A 20,626-nucleotide genomic window follows, 5' to 3' on the forward strand; every position below is an offset into this window, starting at 1 on the left:
CCCCACCACTCATCTTGCCTATGCCTTCCCAGACCCCAACTGCTGCCTCGACGTCCACCATGATCCCGTTCACTGAAGACGCTGCCGACATGGCCATGGGTTTCCTCGACCACATCCCGTGGGGATCGCACATGCACCACACTATCAAGCCCGTCGAGATGGACCCCGTGCCCGAAATCAATGCCAAGGGCGGACGCACTATCCCTCCGCAGGGATGGCACACGGTGTACTCGGTGGTGGTCACTGAGGGTGGGTCTCAGTTCACTTTCTAAAAAGCTACAGTGCTTGAGGCTGATGTCAGACATGTGCAACCCGATGCAGAACCTCCATGGCGCGTGCTCGGCCTGTCTGGTAGACTCGTGAGTGTACCTCATGACTGAACTGTGCTCATTCCCTATCCCAGCGTATCGTCGGCTTCCATGTCCCTCCTCGCTACTGAGTCATTCTGGGCGCCCCCCATGCTCTCGGGCGTCTCGGTGACCCTTGACATGCAGTACCTCAACCCTGCTCCATGGTAAGCTACTTGTTTAAACACGTTGCAGCTAACCATTACAGTGGCCGCAAGTTGCGCCTGACGTGCATTGTCGAGCACATGACTACCAGCATGGCCAACATCCGCGTAGTGGTAAGTGCAGCTGAGTTTTGTCCGTCTTCTCAGCTGACTGACGCTTCAGCTCGCCGACTGGGACACGGGCGTGCGCTTCGCGTCGGGCGTCCACGTCAAGACATGGCGTGGTGCTATTGTCAAGGCCAAGCTTTAGGCTGCGACGCGTACTTACTTAGATTACGGATCATGTTAGATGGGTACCACATATAACTGGCACCACACTGATTGACGGCTCCCAGGCTGCCAACTGATGGCCTGGACCCACTGGACTGAACTGAACTGAACTTAATTCATACATCCGCAGCGTCAAGACTCAGGACACTCTCTTGTCGGTGCCTTTATGATATCTGTTGTCGCCCTGCCCACGATAGCCGTCGCGCGCGCAAGAGTGAAATCTGAACCGTCAGACGAAGTAAATGCAGGGGGGAGTTGATATTGGGTTGAAAGTCGTCGTATACACATGGTAGGGGATGGGGGGTATATTGGATGGTGGGTATATTGGATGCGGGGTATACTGGACGGCGTCCAGGGGTATACTGGAAGGTGGGGTATACTGGAAGCGGGTATAGTTGGAGGGGAGATGGAGACTTGCTCCATCGCCGTGCGAAAGGCCCATATCCTTTAAACTGAAAAATTAAAGGGGGGCGTATTGTACACACAAATGGTTTACGTGTATCTAGTGCGTACTGTTGTTTATACAACACCACGCGCGACTGGAGGAGGTGCAAGGCGCCTTCTCGGGTGGGGGTGTGTCATGTCTAACGGGGCAGAGTGGGTCAAAGACTCACAGATCGGTTTCGCTGAGGCCGCTTTGGACTTGACTTGGCAGAGGGGCCACAACTTGCGAGGGGGAAGGTTAGACAAGAGAAAGTCTTGTGAGGACGAGGAAATGAGAAAGCCATCTACTGCCAACTTATGTATGCATTTGCATATGGGTTCCGGGGCCTGCCAAAGGACCACGATGGGTTAAAGGGCTGTGGTTTCAGAGTGATCGTGAGTGATTGTTCCGGTCACCATTAGCCACGGGACGTTTGGGGGTCAGCTCGGTTGTCAGCCATCGACTCCCGTATGAGCATGGAATAGTCCTACAGAATCAATCGGTAGGGGGGACACGACGACCCTCAGTGTGGTGACAATGTTCTGCATCCATCTAAGACATGGGCTAGACCTGGCTTACAACAATAAATTCTGACACTTGATCCTCGCTGATCTGTTTCTTCACCTTCACATGCTGGTGATGCGTTTTGGTCCGCGCTACGCGTCACCCTTGACAACGTACTGTTCCAGCTCGACATGGCGGACAGTGTTCCACCAGAATGAGCGCCAGTGCAGGATCGAGCCCTTTTCACGACGCATCGAGACCAGAGTTTGCCCAGAGGCCGCGTGTGTGTCGCTGGTACGCAAGACAAAGGCACCGCTGACGGACTTTTGGCCGGCGGCCTTGCGCACGCGGAGAGCCGTGTGCGTCGAGTTGGCCTGGACGTTCTCCTCGCCGAGCTCACTGCAGAGGAATTCGTGCAGGAGAGCGAACGAGTCCTGGGCGTCGAGAGCGAGCCAGAAACGCGTCGTATTGTTGTCGTAGTCTCCTCCTTGCGTCTGACCGTTAGCTAGTCTTAAGGGGATTTGGGTAGCCAAAACTCACCAAGTTACCAGTAGCACGCATAAACTGCGACTCCTGCTGGTTCCACTGAGTGTTCCACTGGCTTTCGCCAAAGACACGCTGGCTACGTCTGATACATGTTAGCTTGAATGACAAGCGTTGGCGAACAGACCACTCACGAAGCAGCATACGCGGCGGCGTTCGGGTCCTTGAAAGTCGGGTCTGCAACGGCCATCATACCACTCGCACGCATACCCTGGGTGAGCGCCTCTGGGATCTGCTCGCGACTGAGCTGCGAAGGCCTGGTAGGGTCAGCAACAGCCTCAGTCAACACCACCCACGTCATGCACCACGGGTGCGTCAAGAGACCCGAGATGGTGAGCCGTGTTGAGGGATTGATGTCGAGCATGCGGCACATGAGGTCTGGCGTCAGCTTGAGGGGTCATCGATCGCAAGCTCACCCCTGGACTGTCCACGGATTCGGCTCCACGGCTGGAACTCCCACACCTCACCGGCGGCGTACGTCCTGAACTCTACACTTGTCTCGGCAACCGGCTCGTCCCATGGTGTGTTTCCGACGAGCATGGTGAAGAGGACAACGCCCATGCCCCAGATATCCACCGGCTCGGCGGCGTATCCTCCTGGCGACGAAAGCTGGGTATGTCAGCTTGCGCTTCCCCGGTTGTTGTTCAGCTCACTTCTGGTGCGACATAGGGAAGACTTCCACAGCGACCACTCAGGAGACGCTCCTTTCCCTTGTAGCGGAACACGGCGCAGAGGCCAAAGTCGGTAATCTTGAGGTTGCCGTTCGCGGCCAAGAGGAGGTTTTCGGGCTTGATGTCGCGGTGGGCGATGCCCTTGCTGTGGATGAACTCCTGGCAGGTCAGCGGACTCTCATGAAGGAGCAGAACATACCACGCCGGAGACGAGCTGGGCAAAGTAAAACTTGGCCAGGTCTTCGGGAACACCGACGTCGGGCGCTGCTGGGTCAGATTACCACAACCGCGAAGGCACCCACCAATCTTATCAAACAGGTCGCCACCAACGGCCAGTTCGAGAAGGATGTACAGTCCCGGGACGATACCCTCTGCCTCCTTGGACTGGTCCAGGTGCTCCGAGTGGAGAAAGTCGAGAATGTACGGGTTGCGCAAGCTCTTGTGGACCTGGACCTCTTTCTGCAGTTCCTTTACGTTAGGCGTGCCGTACCCCAAGGACGCTGAGATGTAAATGTTGACGACCTTGCATGCTGCGACGCGACCATGGTCGTCGTCGATGGCCCGGAAGACTCTAGAGAGAAAATGTTAGCGCAAGCCCGGGGTGTCATGTGCCTGCGGCAGTCTCCACCGGCGGGTGGTGGGAAGAGGCCAAGACAACCTGGCTGGCCAGCAACAACGACACGCGTCCAATAGGCCACAGCACTGTGCACTCACTTTGAGAAGCCGCCTCCGCCAATCTCCTCTCCGATACGGTACCCATGGATACGCGGGTACACGAGGCCTGTTGGCTCGTCGACGTCCATGGCGGCAAGCGAGAGTCGTGGTTGTGGTAGTGGTGACGAGGTGATTGTTTTGTTTTTGACAGCGTTGAAACGCGTCAGACGCGAAGCGGCGGCGGCGGAATCAAAAATGGGACTGCACACGTCATGTATATCGGCCGTAGTCCAGCATACCGTCGTCCGCGCCTGTCATCGGGCACGGCAGAGTGGGTTTACACCATGCACCATGGTTCCCAACTGCTCTACACACTACTGGGGACGCTAAACGAGTATTGCGGGGGCTTGGAGCGGGGTGTCGGCCGTGGTTTCATCAAGGCAATCCGCGTTGGATTACGTCGAGAGGCCGGACGACATGGACCCGAAAGGAAAGGACGTTCCCGTAATGGATTCCCCCAGAGCCCAATCGATCCTGGAAGGTTTGAGGTCGTTCGGTACGGTTCGACGGCAGAGTACGTACGTCGATGCAGTGAGGAGGCACCGACCTCTTTTGGGTGACGGGTTGTGACAAGTGCTAGGCATGTGACTGCGGTAGCCACCCCATCTCCGTCAATCCGGCCGTATCAGAGTAAGTGGCACATGCCGCCCCGCTTTTCTTACCACCGTCGCTGCTGGTCGTTGGTGGTGCCCAGGGCCTGGGCCAGCGGTGGGTGCCGACCACACCCTCCCCATGAGCTTCTAGATATATCTCCAGCACGTACATCACGCTTCGGCCGCTGCCAGTGGCACCACATCCGCGCACTCCCCTTCGACCACAGCAACACATACATATATACCCCATGCTTGTGCTCCACAGACACCGCTCCTTTTGTGGACCCCATTCCTTCCCCCAACATCCACCCACAGCTCCTACTCTACATACACACACCAAAGCAATGCCACCCCGCACCCAGGTGGTGATCCGGCCGATCCCAGCCACTTCGACGTCCCTTTTGCGGCACACGGTACTCTGGCCGTCGATCCCACTAGCGGCTCAGCTCCTCCCATACGATCACGAACCCACTACGGCTCATCTAGGCGCCTTTCTCCCTGTACCCCCGGCAAATTTCGGTCTTCACGACGTGCCCAACGACTACTCTCCCGGCGCCCTCGACCCACAACCCGTCGGCTGCCTCACCGTCGTGTTTGAGGAATATCTCGGCGCCCTCCCAAACGACATCAAGGCCAGGGGACCGATCCGGCAGCAGGTGCAGCTGCACAAATTTGCCGTGCTCCAGCAACTGCAAGGTCAGCGTATTGGCCGTCGCCTGATCGAACGCGCTCTCGCCGACCTGGCCTCGCTCGACGCCGGCAGGATCCTCTTCCATTTCGACGCCCGTCTCGACCAAATAGGTTTCTACGAGCGTCTGGGAATGCGCATCCTCGACCCACGCGTGTTCATTAAATACGGGCCGACCGGCGACGGCCCCCCCATCGAGCATATACGCATGGGCAAGATCATCGATTAGACATGGGTTTTATATTTATTCTGAAACAACAACGACGACCGAAAAACGTCACCCCCCTCTCCCCAGCGTCCGCGACACGGGAGGTGAGGTGCTCAAGCGAAGCGTTCCAACACCGCCACCCGCTCAGCCACCGCTTGGAACGTCGCTTGCGCGACCTTACTCATGGGAAAAAAGGCCTCTGCGACCCGCCACAACAACTACTTTAAAAAGCCACGCTTCTGTTTCAGCGTGGAACAAAATATTTTTAATAAATACATGTATGTAGCGCTACCGACTCTAAAACTGCATGACACGAATCTCGCCAAACGTGCGGTTTCCGTTGCTGTCCTCGCGGATGTTGCGCTCCTGGGGTCAGCCATGCCGGGAAACGATTTAACACAACTCACATCGACCGTCAGGATGCGCTCGCTGTCAATGAGCGGGACCGAGCCATGCGGCATCGGCCGTCTGGCGAGGAGGTATGGGACGTTGGCTCCCGTGGTAATTTCCCTGGTGAGCGGGGCCACTTTTTCGTGCACCTCCTCGGCCAGGTGGAGCTCGATGCCATCGACCTCGCCCTCGAGCATCTCGTCGGTAATCTCCATGCCCGGGTTGGCATCCTGGAGGCGGTGAAGACGCGCAAGCTTTTCCTGTCGTACGTGGAGGGTGTCAAAGTCGTAAACGAGCAGCATGGTTCCTGTGATAGGCACGTTGCCTTCCTCGTCCATGCGCTCGAGGTCGACAATGTCCTCGGTGGTGACGTAGCGGTTCTGGTACACGTAGCAGACCCAGTCTGAACGGTGGTTTGTCAGTTACACAGCACCAAACGTGGTCGGTCAGTCAACACATACCTGGCGAATCAAGCTCGGGGCCAAAGAGGCGAGTGTCCGGCGAAATCTTGTCCCATGGAATCACTGGCGCCGGGCGCGAAAATTCCTTGGTGAGGAGCGGTGACGTCGGGGCGGGCATGTATCGTAGGAGCGCCGTCTTGTGCATGAACAGCACATAGTGCGGGTCAGGCTCCTGGCGCATTGTCTGAAAGTAGAATTCAAAAATGGCGATGCCGCTCTCCGGGTCGGGCTGGAAGGGAGGAGGCGCAATGGCCGGGTGGGTTGGGAAGTGGGCGCGCGGAGGAGGGTCCGTACGCGCTCCGACATGTGCCGGGGGTTCGTTGTCCAGCAGGTTGGTGAAGAAGGGAGGCAAGTCGATTGTCGCCACGTGTGTCAGTGGGACAGGCGGTGGGGGGTCGGTAGTGTACGCGTCGCCGCTGAAGGGAGGGAAGGCAAACAGATGGAGGTGGTACGTAAACGACAGGTCGGTCGGGTTCTGGATCTCGTCCAACACATCGAGGTCCGGGTTGAGGTGCGCAATCACAGTCGGCACAACAAGCGATGACGGGCTCAAGAGCACAAACGACTGGAACGTCACCGTACCAGAGGGAGCGGGGAGCACAGCTGTAAGACGACCAGTCGTCCACTGCCAACCAATGAGGGCGTCACGGATAGCTTCGCCGCCGACCCTTTTCTTGCTAAGCACAAAGAATGCGTCGTCGCAAATCTGGAAATCGAGGCTGATTTCACGCGAACTCATCTCAAACGGCCAGTCGATAACCTCCTCGCGCGCCAACGGGTGCGGCCCAAAGGTCTCGAGAGAGAGCAGGTGAAAGTGCATGGTGTGCACTGCCCTGCGGCCCTGGCGGGCCCGCGTGCGCAACTCGACAAGGACGAGGAGGTCCTGCCCAGGGTCCACAGCCATTTCCATGATTGTAAACTTTGACGCAAAGGTGCGGCGCGTGTCGTTGACGACGTCCTCGTCGACGATCTCCTCTTCCTCGTCAGGTGAGGAGGGTCCGCCCTTGGCTCCTCCGCTGTCACTCCCGCCGTCATCGTCAACCACGTCCTCCCAGTCTCCACCTTTGCGCATGTCGTACACGGCCATCTCGTTTGTGTATCGTGGCCGGGCAACGGCGGGATTCGAGTGCCTACTGCGGAGCAAGACACCTTCGAGGTACTCGTACAGACTGCCCTCGGGCTCACGCAGGGTGGTGCTCGACGTCGACACGGGCGCAATGTTCCGCAGGCGTGTCAGGCGCTCGCGCAACGTCGCCAGCATGCTGGCCGACGTCTGGGGCATTTGGTTGGGCATGTCGGGCCGCGCCCACGTCGCCAGCGGGTTGAGACGGAACGAGTTGGCCATGAGCGTGTGGTGCAGGCTCGTGGCTGCCGATTCGGTCATGTAGCCGTTGACGGCTTTGCAGAGCTGTTTGTTTTGGCCAGGACATGGGCGTTGAGATGGAAGATTCAGCGTGGAGCACGCGTGCAGGAGATACGTCGATTGGCGGGTCAAACGAGTGAATGGAGCGAGTGATACATGTGGTTAGCGTGCGTCCCGGTAAGCGGAGGAGTGACGCACCCTGTAACAGCGAGTAAGACTAGGCAAGTCGAGCTCATCGAACACGAGCTGCAGAACCTCCTCTGGCAGCTCGAGAAAGGCGCACCGGCCTCCGGGAATTGGAGTCTCGTAGGGCATGGGGCGGCGGCGAGGCGGCGATGGCGGTGGTGGAGGAGGCGAGCGGGCATTGTCCTGTGCCGACGAGTTGCGACGCTTGAAGATGCCTATGCCTACGTTGGCTAGCATGTTGGCAGCAGTGGTACGGGTCAGTGTGTGTGGGTGGAGATGAGATGGGATATCTCCACACCAAGCGCCAGGCAGAGATTCAGTGAGTCATAGACGGGATCAAATTGACTTTTAGGTGGCAAAACGGTGAAACCGGAAACCAAGGCTCTCCCACGCGTCACGGATCACTCACTGATCTACACAAGCCACAACAATGGCCTTCCAATGGAAAACAAACATCAAACATACTGGACACATAGTACAATACATGAGGCATGTCACAAGTACAATACGTTGTACAGCTACCACTGTGGCCAGTCAGTTTCAGCCACCGCGCGAGAACAAGGCTCTCACGTAGGTCTCGTCACGGTATTCCACAATAGCAGGCTCTCCACGCTCCTTGCGTTTGGACTTTTCCGCGGCCCACTTTTCAAACCTGTTGTCAGCTTTCAAAGAACAAAACAAGAGCCGTACCATTTGCGCATCTTCATGCGGCTGGTGGTTGTCAGCTGCTGGTTACACGAGCACAACGTTTAGCTTACCTCTGCTCGGTGTGTACATTGACCGTGGCAATGATCTTGACGTCGGTACCTGGCACAGACAGAGCAAAGCATGTGAGCTCGAAGAAGCTCGAATGCTCCGAATATGGAACACCTGTGTAGGTCAGACGGTGCCAGACAAAGAAACCTACCGAACATCATAAACTGCCTCGAGCTGCCGCGGATAGGCTTCAGTGAGATATCACTGAAGCCGCGGCCCTGGTCACGGCGGATGACAAAGTTGACGTCGGGCAAGGTATTGGTACCTGCTGGAGGACGATATGTCCATCCTGTTGGACGGAAGGCCAGTACACGGTCAAAGTGGGGCTTGAGCGCCTCGAGGTACGGCTGCAGGCGTTCCAGCGAAATGTTGTTGAGCGAGACCAGGTGGACTTGGCACTGGGATAAGCTGGCGTTCGCGCAAGAGCAACTCACGTTCATAGGATCATCATCCAACATCTCATGTAGTTCCTTGTCATCTTGGCACATGAGGATAGCACGTTTCCGAGGGTCGCAGTAGATACGAGAGCCGAGGGCACGAGCGACGCCTACGTGTGAGTATCAAGAGTCACCTCCAAGACTTACCCTTTACAATCCTCTCCTTGCCAATCGAGTACGTGCCAATGAGAACGACCGTCCGTCCGGTCGGTTTGACATCCTCTTGACCCTCCTCGCTCGATTCCTTCTTGACCAGCCACCCTTCCATCATCTGCGCAGACCGTTCTTGGGCCGCAAAGGCCACCTCGGCTGGGTGAGGCGTAAAGTCTGGTTTGATGTCGGGTTTGATATCTGGCTTGACGTCATCGGTTGTACGCAGCGGCATCACCACCTCCCCCAGCTCATCAATGTCCGGCTTGATATCCTCTGCGTCGTTGGGATTGTCCACCATGTCTGCGTCCTCGTCCTCGGGCTTGACCTCCGTAGGCAAGTCGGCGCCGAGCGCGGCTCGTCTGGCCAGTGCGGCGCACGCCTCGATGACCAGCGGTTGCGGCGGGAAACAGTATTGCGGGTTAAGGTAGGTGGTGTCAAGGTACACGGTGTCGACTCGTTCTCGGGCAACCGCAGGATGGAGGACGTGTTTCGGGCATCTGTCATGTCAGCAGGTGATGTACAAGAAGCGGAGGGCATCACTTACGCTCGAAAGTCACCGCAGTGCAGATACCGGAACACCCTGTTACTCCCCACGAATGGGCTCTTGAACGAAGAGTCTCCTGCGTTCACGGTCTGGGGGCCTTCAAAGAGAAACAAGGAAGAGCCAGGGCCTGAGTGGGTCAGCCGGTCAAAGCCTTCTAAGCACCCACAGTGATTAGCTTCAAGCAGAGTGACACTGACGCCACCCGTATCCGGAATGACACATGGCTCGTCGTCGGGTAGACCATGCTGGAGTGTCAGCTTGAGTGTAAGATGTCAAACTCACCACCCATTGCGGGTCTACTCCCAACATGTGGATAATCAGGTTTGCCGTGGTATGGGAACAGTAAATGGGCCCATGTCTCCAGCCCTTGTTCATGCTGGTGTAGTGGTCCGAATGTGCGTGACTGCAATCAGTTAGAGGGCACTTGACCGTTGTTGACGTACGTGAGGAAGTAGGCCGTGACCTTTGGAATCGCGCCGTAACAGAACGCGTCGACCGCAATGGGCATACCGGTAAGTATCTGATGTCAGCTGATCGACACGAACTTCTTAGCTCACCTTGTAGAACGGCGCCTTGCGTGGCCCGTTCCGCCTTCCATCGCGCTTCTCGGTGCTCTCAGCGTCCTTCCACATCTCCTTCTCCTTGTGGCCGTTCATGAGGACCGAGAACGCATTGGGAGCGCCCCCAGTCGGTGGCGGCGGACTGGAAGGTCGAGAGAGGGAATGCGTGATGGACGTTATGGGTCGTGGTGGTGCCGGAGGTCGAGGCGTGGTTCGAGACGAGCCTGCGTCCGAGTCGAGACACGCATTGACGTGCTCTTGTACCGCCTGGGTGGTTAGCATGATGCCCATCACAATTAAAACCACGCACCATCGAGGACATACCACGCAGTGAAGCGTTGCATACCAGACACACCGCCAGCGAGTCGCCCACCTCGTCCTCACCATCGCCCCCGGCTGGCTCGCCCTTGGCTTGGTGGACGGGGGAAGGTATGGTATCGAGAGCTTGGATCTCCTCGTCCGAATCAGAGCCGAGGTGGCCATAACCGTTGTCTTGTGAGTCTCGCCTTTGTGTCTTGGAGCTAGGACCGTTGACGCGTGTTGAGCTCGAACCCTCCTCGTGTCCGTTCACCTTCCTCCGCTTCCTCGGAGCGCCGTCGTCGTCATCGTCGCTAATCACCACTGGGTCGTCCAACGAACCTCCATCCTTGGCCTTGTCTTTTCCCTTCCATGTGCTCCTCCTGGGAGACGACGTTGAGGTAAGAGCGTGACTGGTGGAAGACGAGGATGGTGACAATGGGACATTGTTGCTGTTGAAAGTGGAGGCGCCCGGGGCGTTGTTGTTGTTGTTGCGCTGGAAGAAACTCAAGAGACTAAACGAGCTGGCGCTCGATGTCTTGGGCTTGTTCTTGGGTCCCATGGTTATGGTGTTGGGCGTGGTGGGATTGGCGGTGGGGCCATGGTCAACGGAGGTCGGCAGCACGGATAGAAGGAAGAAGGTGATGTCACGACAGGATGTCAGGATGGACGCAAGCCGCCGGGGAAAAGTCCAGTCACCTCGGTGGCCAAAAGGCCCCGCAACCCCCGCATTCCATCACAACGCGACGGCAGTACGGCAGCCCCACGCTGCACGCTGCAATGTAGCGATCGTAGCCACTTGCAACTTGCCACAGCAAACGAGAAAGCAACAAAGCAACAATGTTGACAACATGCATGCAAAATGACTGCAGTGTACGTAGTGTTCTCTACTCTCCATCCTACTGTGATCTCCCCTCCTCGTGCCGCTCAGCGGCGCCGCTTACTTGCCCTGTCATCCTCCGCCCTCCTCGACGATCCGTTTTCCGCAGTCGCCCTTCCAAGAATGGAGAGACCTCCGCCCCCACCGCCGCCCCCGGGACCAGCACTGGGCTTCTCGTCGCGCCTGCCGCCGCCGCCGCCCCCACCGCCGCTGCGGTCGCGCTCATCCTTGTCCCGCCTGGTGTCGTTGCCCCACTTGGACTGGCGGTTGTCCCGCTCGCGCGTGGGATCGCGGGGTCGTTCTGGGCGGTATCGGTCACGGTCGCGGTCGCGGTCGCGTTCACGGTCGCGGTCGTCTGGCGGGCCGCCTCCACCCCCACCACCGTTGCGACGGCGGTCGTTGCGGTCCCTCCCGCCACCACCTCTGTCGCCGCCCCTGTCGGGAGCAGGCCTGTCTCTGTCGCCACCACCGCCCCTCTCCCTGTCGCGTTGTTGGCGCTCAAGCTGGGGTGCAGACGCGGCAGGCGGCACGCTGGCTCGGGAGCTGTCAAGAGGGCTTGGGCGGCTCTTGTATGCGTCCAGCTCTGCACGGAGCGACTCGATGACAGTGAGGTTGTGCGATAAATCAGAGCTGTACAGTTCGTTAGCAAGGTAGAGGGACGACGGAGGGAACAAGATACGCACTCTAACGATGCGATGATGGCCTTGGAATCTGAATGTTAGCTTGTCTGCTGGGTTTTCTAGCTCACCGTCAAGCGTCTTTGCCCATTCCTCGCCGTCAGCGCGTCCGGCCTCGGCGACCATATCGCCAAGCTCGTCGTTCTCCAGCATGAGGGTCTTTACGCGTGCGACGACGGCTGCGAGATCGACGTCCGGCTCGATGGGACCGGGGCGCGGCACCGGTGGCGGGTTGGGAAGCTGGGCCGCCGAATCTGTCGGGGGCGTGACCTCGATACCGATGGGCGGTGACTCTGTGGGGAGCGGCGTGGTGGCCATGCTGGAAGCCGGCGAGACGACTGCATCGAGTGTGACCCTTGACGAGGTCGCAATGTCTGGCCTCGCACTGGTGCCCAGCAGTGTGTACCGCAGCGCCGCGTTCTCACGCGTGAGCTCGTGGATGTGTTGCCGCAAAACGGCAAACACGGGCACGAGTTCGTGGGGGACATGGATGGTAGGGGGTTCGTCTTCGGTGGATGGAGCGGCTATGGTGGTGCTGTGGGCTGGGTATCGCGCCTGCAGCTCCTTGACCTGGGCCTGAGAGTTTGTTTTAGCTTTGGGGTGTTTGTGTCGTGATTGTTGGTGGTGATGAGCAGAGAACCTACAGCAAAGGCGTCGCGCTCGCGCTCCAGGTCCAGGACACGTTGAGCGAGCTGGAGTTCATTGTCCGTTGGCAGCTGTGCGAGGACAGTCGGGATCTGGACATCATCCGCGTCGTCGTCATCGGTGGGCTTCATGCCGCTGACGCTCTCCTGCTATACGTCAACAACAGACAATGGGCGTTGAACTGTACCATTTGGTGGTCTAGAGAAGGGTCATCTGGGGGTTGCGGGGTGAGCTTTAGCTTTCACACGGGTGGGTGTAGACTGTGGGGACTGTGCTGGCGGTGCAGATGTCTGTCTACACGAGCACACATACACCCAAAGCACACGGGAGAGTTTGTTCGAGCGAGCACTCACCCAGTCCATAGTCGACAATGTCCTCATAGTCGTTGTCTGTCATAGTATTGTTGCCACTCGGGGGTGTGTGGGCATTCCGATGGAGGAATGGCGCAGGGATGTCCTCCCGTTTAGCGAGTGGGGGGTTGTGGCCTGGAGAGGATGGGAAGGGGGTGTGAGCTGGGAGACGAGTTGTTGTCGACGACGAGCGAGGAAGCGGCGGCGGCGGCGGCGGCGGCGGCCCCTCGTGTGTGTGCGTTTGTGCGGGGAAGGCGACCGGTGTGTGTGTGTTGGGTGGTGGATGCCGGAAGCAACTTGACGCTCGCAGCAAAGGCCGCGTTTCATGTCTTGGCTCGTGGGGTTCTCCGATCTCCGTTACACCCCCGTCAAACTACTCCGGCCTCTCCAAAACGTCTGACGGCCCCCGCATGGTCAGCAAACGGACGCGTCAATGGCGAGAGGCGCGCGCGCACCAACGGGTCATGCAGTCATTCGCATCCACAGCCGACTATAGAACCACTAGTTGCAGCGCTAAGAGCAGAGGGGCGGTAACGGGGGTCTGCATTAGAAAAGGGTATTAGCGGAACCCCATTTGATTACTTTATATTTATAATTGTCGGCGGTTGCTTGGCGGTTCCCTGTTGTAATGTGTTGGATTACACGAGGCCGCAATTGGGTGTCTGTCTCTGCCGATCGACTGACGTCACACACCGCCCACACGCACGCAAACCGGCATCTCCCTCTTCTCCCACGACGGCCGCCAGCTGCCAGCCTCCATATAACGCTGCCGACGGCCAATACGGTCGCCCAGCATCGTCAGCAAACAAACACACATCCCTCCCCCGTCCCTCTCCATCCAACACCATGTCCACCTCCGCCAACCCCGCGTTTGCAAGCCTGTCGCCTGCCGTCCAGGTCAACCTCCATGTCTCCCTCAAGATTGCCCAGACAATGGGTATGATCGTGCCCCCGCTCTACCTGGTCGCCTGCCTCGCCCGCCACAGGCCCCTGACCGTCCGCGGCCTCATGAAGACGTCCACCAACAGCACGGTCATTGGCGGCATTGTCGGTTATGGTATTGGCGCTGGCTATCTCAGGAATGAGCCCGAGGAGAAGCTCGTCGACCGAGTCGTCCGCCTTGTGAGTCGGATTGGGACACGATGGTCCCCGGACCACAGCACGCTGTCGGCTTTGTTCGAGTCGAGAGCCCGAGAGCGAGTCTGTCTCACGAGACGTGTCACGCTCTCTTCGTGTCGTCGCCCCTTGCTAACTCGGTGAACAGAAGCACAACGCGGGTCAAGTGCGTACGGACGACTATTCAATCATTGGCGCCGCCGTGGGCGGCCTGCTCTCGCCAGCAATCTTCCTCCACCGTGCCCCGATGGTTCTCCTCGTGTCGGGCGGTGCCGGTATCGGACTGGGCGCCGGAGTCTGGGTCCACCTCTTCCAGTCCCTTACCAAGGGCGAGGACATCAAGCCCGAAGCGATGGTGAGTCCGAGAGTCCGAGAGTCCGAGACAAGAACTGAGAAGTGAGAGAGAGAGAAGCGGGGCGGAGTGGGGGTGAATGACGAGGCGCGGCGGACAGCGGCCATCAGAGGCGTTACGAGATGGCAAAGGCTAATTGCCCCGCCCACAGGTGGATGAGATCACGAACAATAAGCCCTAAAGCCCGGCGAGTCTGAGAGTATGACAGAGTGATGGGTCGCTTGGCCCTCGTTTTGGGTCTGAAGGACGGTGGCGTCTCTGCGATACGGCAGGCGTGGCGAAATGGGCTATTGTATGTGGCGAGACGGCGACAACAGTTGGCCAGCATGGCCGGTGGACATGGGACATGTACAGAGTGGCTACAGACCCCGCCGAGGACACGACCTGTACGGACAGAGGCCACAGGCCACAGGGGGGTGGGAGGCACCATTCTTACACTGCTAACGAGGCACCCTTGGATGGGAGCGCCATTGGCGCTGACCGTGCGCTTCGTGCCCGTAACGCCAAGGACAAAGATGCTTCTCTACGTCCGTCCATGCGTACATGCGTCCACCCATGCCACGCCATGGGCACAAGTAAGGAGGGTGGGAGACAGGTTTAGGACACCGGCCACACGCCGCGATCGTCGTGGCGGACACGACCACCCCGGCCACCCCGCCGGCGCCGCCATCGTGCGGCTGTGCGCGTGCGGCGTGCAGCGTGTTAGGTGGGGCTTCTCGCGCGATCTCGTGGCTGGGCGATCCGACGGCCGAGTGCTGGGTGTGCGGCGTTTGCTGTACGCAGTGCCTACTCCTGCTGCGGCCACACCGGGTTCCAGGTGAGTCAGAGTGAGTAAAGAGTCCCAGAGAGTGACGCGGTTTGCAACATTCCACATTCCACCACCCACCCATCCACCCATGAACGTCCAGACGCGCCAGACGACACACCCGCAGTCCAGTCAGCGACGATTGATGATCAAGGGGGTGAGCGCTCCAGCCCATGCAGCCCAGATCTCCCACAGCCCGCGCTCGAGCTCCCATCATACAAGCAGTCCTGTGACGCCTCCGTGTTGATGGTGGCCACTCGGATCCGAACGCGCAGACACTTTGTTGTTCCCCCACTCTATCTCTGTCTCTCTCGACCTTCGCACCCCAGATCAACCACCCCCCCCCTTTGCCTCTCGTCTCACGCTCTCTGTTGTTGTTCTCCCTCAGCCCAGACCCCAGGCCAAACAACTGGCCCAGTGCCCTCCTGCATCAACACATCACTGCACACACTGTCTGCCGTTGCTCTCCCTGACGGAATGGTGTTTGGGGGTGGGTGCGACGACAAGAAGGACAATCGATTCTTGCTCCTGTCCATCTTTGCGGCGTTCCAGTCGCCGCACGGGGGGGCCTGGGTCTGTCCTCGTCCTCGTCCTCGTCCTCGTCGACTCGCCCCCGGATCCCTCTCCTCTCGCCCCCGGATCCGCAGGTGACAGAGATAAGTCACCTCTTTACGCTCTGCGGCCGTCACCCCCGTCACCCAACCTCACGCACAGTCGCCACTGACTCGCGCGCGCGCGCGCCAGCGCTGCTCAGCACAATGCTATATCAAGGCTCAAGATCACGCTCACCTCGTCTTTTCCCCCATCCTTCAACCCATTCACTTGACATTTCATCTCCACCATGCCTCAACACTACCTCATGCCTCACCCCGCCGCATATGGCGCCTGGCAGAGCCCAATGGTCACTGCCCGCCAGCGCCAGTATGAACACCTCGCCTTTGCGAGTGCCCACACCAAGTACTACCGAGCCTCAAGCGACAGTGAACGTGCCGATGCTGCCAGCTGGATGACAGAGCAGGCGTGCGAAGTCCATGCCGGAAGCCTGATGGCCGGGCCCGACGACATCGCCGTCCTTGTCGACATTGCCAATGCCAGCAAAAAGAATGTCGAGGCCATGGTCAAGGTCTTTGAGCGCAAGCTCAAGTACGACCACCCCACCGCCAGTGCCGCTATTCACGTCATTGCCGAAATGCCCGACTCGATCTTGATCGAGCTGTTCGATGCTCTGGTGGCATGCCAGGAGAGCCTGAGCCACGCACCGGTCGTGGTTCAGCGCGTTGGCCCTATTGTCAAGCGTGCCAGGAAGCTCAAGAAGGCCAAGGACGACGACGCTGGCAAGGCAACCCAGGCCCTCTACGACAACATGTTTGGTATGCTCGGCGGCTACGGCGCACCCGCCAGCTTTGGCCTTGGCTCGTACACCGTCCCGGCCATGCTCCAGATCCACGCCGGTGGCGGCGGCGGCTACCCAAGTAACGCTTGGGCTCTTCAGTACATGACCCATGGACCCCCCAAAGCACCGGCTGACTTGGTCAGCAGGGCCCCTCCAGGATGGCAGTCCACGTACGTCAACTCTCCATATGCCTCCTCGTATTCAACCTTCAACGAGTCGTTGCCCCCATGGGCCTACCTCAACCCGCGCCTCTACTGAGTGCCGGGATCCTCTGAGGGTGCGCTCCTTGTCCCCATTCGGCATCCACAGCACCCGAGATGGTCGCTGACTAGTGTCCAGGACGTATGTTGGCCTCCCAGAGACTGGCTCTGCCACGATCTGGAAGGCTATTCGTGAGACGGACCCCAAGAGGGAACCATTCGCCACCTACCACCCTGCCGTGACCCTTGGTCTCTTCTAAGTGTCCCGATCGGCGGCTTTCATTCCAAGCACGCCGAGAGTGTACATCGTTCCCAACACATCCTTCTGCAATGTGGGTTCTACCTCGTGTACGATACTGTGTCGGTCGGGCACATCATGGCTCTGACACCGTGGCGCAGGTCCCTCCAACACCACCCAAGGACGTCATGTCACGCCAAAGCGTGGCTCCTTCCTTCCCTCCCAGCCTTATAACCACCACGCATAAACATCACAATACAACTCCACAGCTTTCGCCTTCGACACCTTTCATGTGCAACACCATACGCTTTCATCCTAGAGGCTGCCCCGTTCCTTCTAGTGCCTTCCGTTCTCTGCTTTCCACTTCGTTTATCTTTCCAACGGCTCTGTTGATATGAATCTATCTTCGTGACATCATTTGATCCCGCCCACGTTCCTTCGTTTCGAACGGCCGGCGGTTGTTGTTAACGACGAGAGGTGTGCTCATGTGCTCTGGACTCCTTGCTCTCAGAGACCACTTCTTTCTCTGCTTCTAGCAGCGTCTAAAATCCAGAACCCAGGCTCGCAACCTTGTGCATGTCCACACAACGATACACCTTTCTCCGGTCCTCGTCTCCCTCTCCCACTTCCACCCAACCCACCCCACGCCGCCGCCGCTTCCACCTCCGAGCTCGTCACGCCGCGTGCTGTCTCGCACTCCTCGCCCTCCCACTTGCCTTGCTCATCACCTCCCTCGTCGCCTCCCACACAGGGAGTTCTATGCGTGTCTGCCTTCCATTGCCGCTACACCGCATCTCGTCGACATTGCACAGCGCCCTCGCCTGTTCCCCACTCCCCTTATCAGCCAACATTACCACCATGGCTGCTACCACCGCTGCCGGCTCGATCCAGCGCGGCCGTCTCGCTGACTTTCTCGACAGCCAGAACGAGGCCTTTGTCGCCGACCTCAAGGCCGGCAAGGGTGCCGGATGGCACCTTGTGACGGGAAACGAAGCTGGTGGTAGGTTTTACAATCGTGCGTGGGGTGAGCGCTGACCTGGCAGACCTCGACACTATCTCGTCGTCTGTCGCCTTTGCCTTCCTCGCGTCCACCCTCAATGGTACCCGTACGGTTCCCCTGGTCCTGACGCCGTTCAAGAACATGGGTCTCCGTCCCGAGAACGAGCTTGCTCTCAAGAACGCATACATTCCCGCAGGCACCCTCCTCCACCCGGAGGGCCTCCCCGTGTCGACCGACAAGCTCGCGCCGGCCGGTGTCCGCTTTGACCTTGTCGACCACAACAGGCTCCTCCCGGTCTTTGGCAACTACCCCAACACTGTGGACGCCATCATTGACCACCACGAGGACGAGGGTGTCCACCCGCAGGCGACATCGCGTCTCATCAAGACGCCGACGGGCTCGTGCTCGTCGCTCGTGACCAAATTCTTCATGCCCCAGTGGAAGGCGTCGCTGTCGGGCGGTGCCGGTGCCGCCGGCTCGCCTGTGCCTCCCGAGCTCGCCACGCTGCTTCTCTCGTCCATTCTCATCGACACCCAGGGTCTCAAGAAGGGCGGCAAGGCCATGGACGTCGACTATGAGTCGGCGTCGTTCCTCTACCCGCTCTCGACCCTGGCCACCGCCGACCCCGGTATCGTGACTCTCTCCGCCACTGGCGGCGACGACGTCCCTGCCCCGCTGAGCAACTACAGCGAGGAGCTCGTGGCTGTCAAGTATGACGTGACGGGTATGTCGACGGACGACCTGCTCCTCCGCGACTACAAGCAGTACGAGTGGACGACCAACTCGAGCGCCATCCCCAAGCTCGACGTTGGCCTGTCCACGGTCCCCCTGAGCATGGCCAAGCAGCTCAAGGCCGAGCCCGAGGGCTGGAAGAGCTACATGGCCAACGTGGACAAGTTCATGGCCGAGCGCGGCATTGACATTGAGGGCGTCCTCACGACCTTCAAGAGCGAGACAAAGCACAAGGGCAGGCGCGAATTGCTGCTCGTCGTCCGCCCGGGACTCAACATTAACAACAACGCCAACGCCTCGTCCATCCTCCACAAGCTCGGGTCCGGCCTGCTCGCCCAGCACGACCTGTTCGCCCTCGAGGACTGGGGCACAGGAAAGGGCGTGGACACGCCAAAGGGCGAGCTCGCGGCCCAGGCGGGAGAGTACCTCGACTCGCTGTCGTCGGGCCGTGTCGCAAAGATCTGGAACCAAGGAAACCACCATGCCACCAGGAAACAGGTCGCGCCCGCCATGCACGACATTGTCAGTGGCATGAACTAGATGGAACCGGGGATGTGGCCATGTGTGTTGGGGAGCGTGGTGGTACAGGGCGTTGGGTGGTGTAGAGGGGTGACACCAGGGTATGCATATATGCAAGCTACGCGCTACGTGATACATGTTACGCATGCAGAAAAGAATGGCGGGGCAAGGAAGAGAGGGGATACGGGTTGTGCTCGCTCAGACAATTACACTCTTTGGTTTTCATGCGCTTGCGCGCTCAAGTAATAGGAAACATTTGAACCTCATCGCGTTTTGGCCCTGTTTTCTCTCTTCCACGCTGTCCTGCAACGCTGCATCCACGCATGCATGCAGCATACCGTTGCGCTATGGCAACTGTGAGCGCCAGAGTGCGGCTGTTGCGCGTTGTCTCGCCGTGGGCTTTGTGCCTACTCGCGGCCAGATGCGTGCTGCCCACCCGCAGACGGCGCGGCGCACGACGATTTAAAAGAAGAGGCGTGGCTCGAATGGTACCTGACGAAGAGGCCACCCGGGTGCCCAGGTGGGCCGGTGGCACACAAACGTAGTCCCGCCGTCGCTGCCAGCAGATATGCCCATGGTCCGCAAGGCAGAAAGCGAGAAAGCGACCCGTCAGCAGGCCATTGGCCATTGACCATTGGGATGATGTAGAAAGAAGCTGGGTGACATGGACAGTAGAAGGACAGTTGACAGAATCCTCAGAACGGTCCACGTTGTCGTTTCGTTTCGTCGACAAGTCTCACCGACTTTTGCGCAGCATGTCTGCACCTACTCGTCAGCGTCACGCCAACTCCTTGAACGTCAACCACACTGTGCGCGCTGCCGTGGTACCGAATCTGGAGCCAACTGACGGCCGGGTGCACCCAAAAGGTACGACGAGAGGTTGCTGGCTGGCCAAGACGCCAGCTCAGATTCTTATTAACCATGTGCTTTTCTCATGCTTTTCGCACTCGACTTGAAAGTTGTTGCCTATATGTTTCAATCGTCACAGCTTGGGTCTTGGGCATGGCAACCGTTGCGCTAGGCTGACTCGTCGCCCCAGGTCTTGCGAGGCCGTGTACTGTGTGCAGCTTGAGGGCAGGCCAGCGGCTACGGCTACGGCAGTACGGCAGACACAACCGTACCTGCGGGAAAAAGGGCCTGTCCGTTGTCAACCACCCGACTTGTGCTCAGACCCCCCCCCCGCATCAATTATCATCGCTAATAGGCGTTCAAACCAGACGGGTGTGTCATCATTGCTGTGCGGATCGGTGGGCTATGGGCTGTCCTCGATCTGCCTCGAGGGGCAATGGCATTCACACACCGTGGGCGCACTCCAAAAGGGAGTCTATGACCTCTGCTGTGAGGCCATCGAGGGAGTCCATGGCCCCTCAACCCTGCCACACTGATCACTGGCTGCTGTAATAGGCGCAACGGCGTGTGTTAGGTGGGATACACTGCTATACACTG

At 58.9% G+C, this 20,626-nt stretch overlaps 9 protein-coding genes across 9 annotated transcripts; 5 read left to right on the plus strand and 4 right to left on the minus strand.

Annotated features, from left to right (window-relative positions):
• Positions 1-59: 59 nt before the first annotated feature.
• EHS24_005444 (uncharacterized protein) lies at positions 60-761 on the plus strand (the record flags this gene model as incomplete). The annotated part of the gene is made up of 5 exons (XM_028620968.1): positions 60-249; positions 302-359; positions 404-514; positions 556-625; positions 675-761. 5 exons carry the CDS (start codon positions 60-62, stop codon positions 759-761), a joined length of 516 nt encoding a protein of 171 aa, XP_028471843.1.
• Positions 762-1,861: 1,100 nt separating this feature from the next.
• CHK1 (Chk1 protein kinase) lies at positions 1,862-3,726 on the minus strand (the record flags this gene model as incomplete). The annotated part of the gene is made up of 9 exons (XM_028620969.1): positions 1,862-2,203; positions 2,250-2,337; positions 2,387-2,509; positions 2,549-2,630; positions 2,669-2,861; positions 2,906-3,082; positions 3,123-3,187; positions 3,226-3,494; positions 3,638-3,726. The coding sequence occupies 9 exons, from the start codon at positions 3,724-3,726 to the stop codon at positions 1,862-1,864; spliced, it is 1,428 nt and encodes a 475-aa protein (XP_028471844.1).
• An 848-nt stretch (positions 3,727-4,574) lies between these two features.
• EHS24_005446 (uncharacterized protein) lies at positions 4,575-5,147 on the plus strand (the record flags this gene model as incomplete). The annotated part of the gene is made up of 1 exon (XM_028620970.1): positions 4,575-5,147. The coding sequence occupies one exon, from the start codon at positions 4,575-4,577 to the stop codon at positions 5,145-5,147; it is 573 nt and encodes a 190-aa protein (XP_028471845.1).
• Positions 5,148-5,423: 276 nt separating this feature from the next.
• On the minus strand, positions 5,424-7,763 carry EHS24_005447 (uncharacterized protein; the record flags this gene model as incomplete). Its single annotated transcript, XM_028620971.1, has 4 exons — positions 5,424-5,492; positions 5,534-5,919; positions 5,978-7,385; positions 7,539-7,763. 4 exons carry the CDS (start codon positions 7,761-7,763, stop codon positions 5,424-5,426), a joined length of 2,088 nt encoding a protein of 695 aa, XP_028471846.1.
• A 281-nt stretch (positions 7,764-8,044) lies between these two features.
• On the minus strand, positions 8,045-10,835 carry EHS24_005448 (uncharacterized protein; the record flags this gene model as incomplete). The annotated part of the gene is made up of 13 exons (XM_028620972.1): positions 8,045-8,050; positions 8,097-8,178; positions 8,217-8,237; positions 8,285-8,396; positions 8,434-8,680; positions 8,717-8,829; positions 8,867-9,369; positions 9,417-9,543; positions 9,583-9,661; positions 9,699-9,819; positions 9,860-9,936; positions 9,974-10,243; positions 10,287-10,835. The coding sequence occupies 13 exons, from the start codon at positions 10,833-10,835 to the stop codon at positions 8,045-8,047; spliced, it is 2,307 nt and encodes a 768-aa protein (XP_028471847.1).
• Positions 10,836-11,160: 325 nt separating this feature from the next.
• EHS24_005449 (uncharacterized protein) lies at positions 11,161-12,871 on the minus strand (the record flags this gene model as incomplete). Its single annotated transcript, XM_028620973.1, has 7 exons — positions 11,161-11,165; positions 11,218-11,783; positions 11,837-11,864; positions 11,902-12,406; positions 12,475-12,621; positions 12,663-12,688; positions 12,829-12,871. 7 exons carry the CDS (start codon positions 12,869-12,871, stop codon positions 11,161-11,163), a joined length of 1,320 nt encoding a protein of 439 aa, XP_028471848.1.
• Positions 12,872-13,671: 800 nt separating this feature from the next.
• On the plus strand, positions 13,672-14,474 carry EHS24_005450 (uncharacterized protein; the record flags this gene model as incomplete). The annotated part of the gene is made up of 3 exons (XM_028620974.1): positions 13,672-13,947; positions 14,090-14,296; positions 14,445-14,474. 3 exons carry the CDS (start codon positions 13,672-13,674, stop codon positions 14,472-14,474), a joined length of 513 nt encoding a protein of 170 aa, XP_028471849.1.
• A 1,465-nt stretch (positions 14,475-15,939) lies between these two features.
• EHS24_005451 (uncharacterized protein) lies at positions 15,940-16,951 on the plus strand (the record flags this gene model as incomplete). Its single annotated transcript, XM_028620975.1, has 3 exons — positions 15,940-16,589; positions 16,638-16,661; positions 16,831-16,951. The coding sequence occupies 3 exons, from the start codon at positions 15,940-15,942 to the stop codon at positions 16,949-16,951; spliced, it is 795 nt and encodes a 264-aa protein (XP_028471850.1).
• An 836-nt stretch (positions 16,952-17,787) lies between these two features.
• PPX1 (Exopolyphosphatase) lies at positions 17,788-19,201 on the plus strand (the record flags this gene model as incomplete). Its single annotated transcript, XM_028620976.1, has 2 exons — positions 17,788-17,929; positions 17,973-19,201. The coding sequence occupies 2 exons, from the start codon at positions 17,788-17,790 to the stop codon at positions 19,199-19,201; spliced, it is 1,371 nt and encodes a 456-aa protein (XP_028471851.1).
• Positions 19,202-20,626: the final 1,425 nt, after the last annotated feature.

Source organism: Apiotrichum porosum, assembly GCF_003942205.1.
Source record: "Apiotrichum porosum strain DSM 27194 chromosome Unknown scaffold_22, whole genome shotgun sequence".
NCBI classification, from domain to species: Eukaryota; Fungi; Basidiomycota; class Tremellomycetes; order Trichosporonales; family Trichosporonaceae; genus Apiotrichum; species Apiotrichum porosum.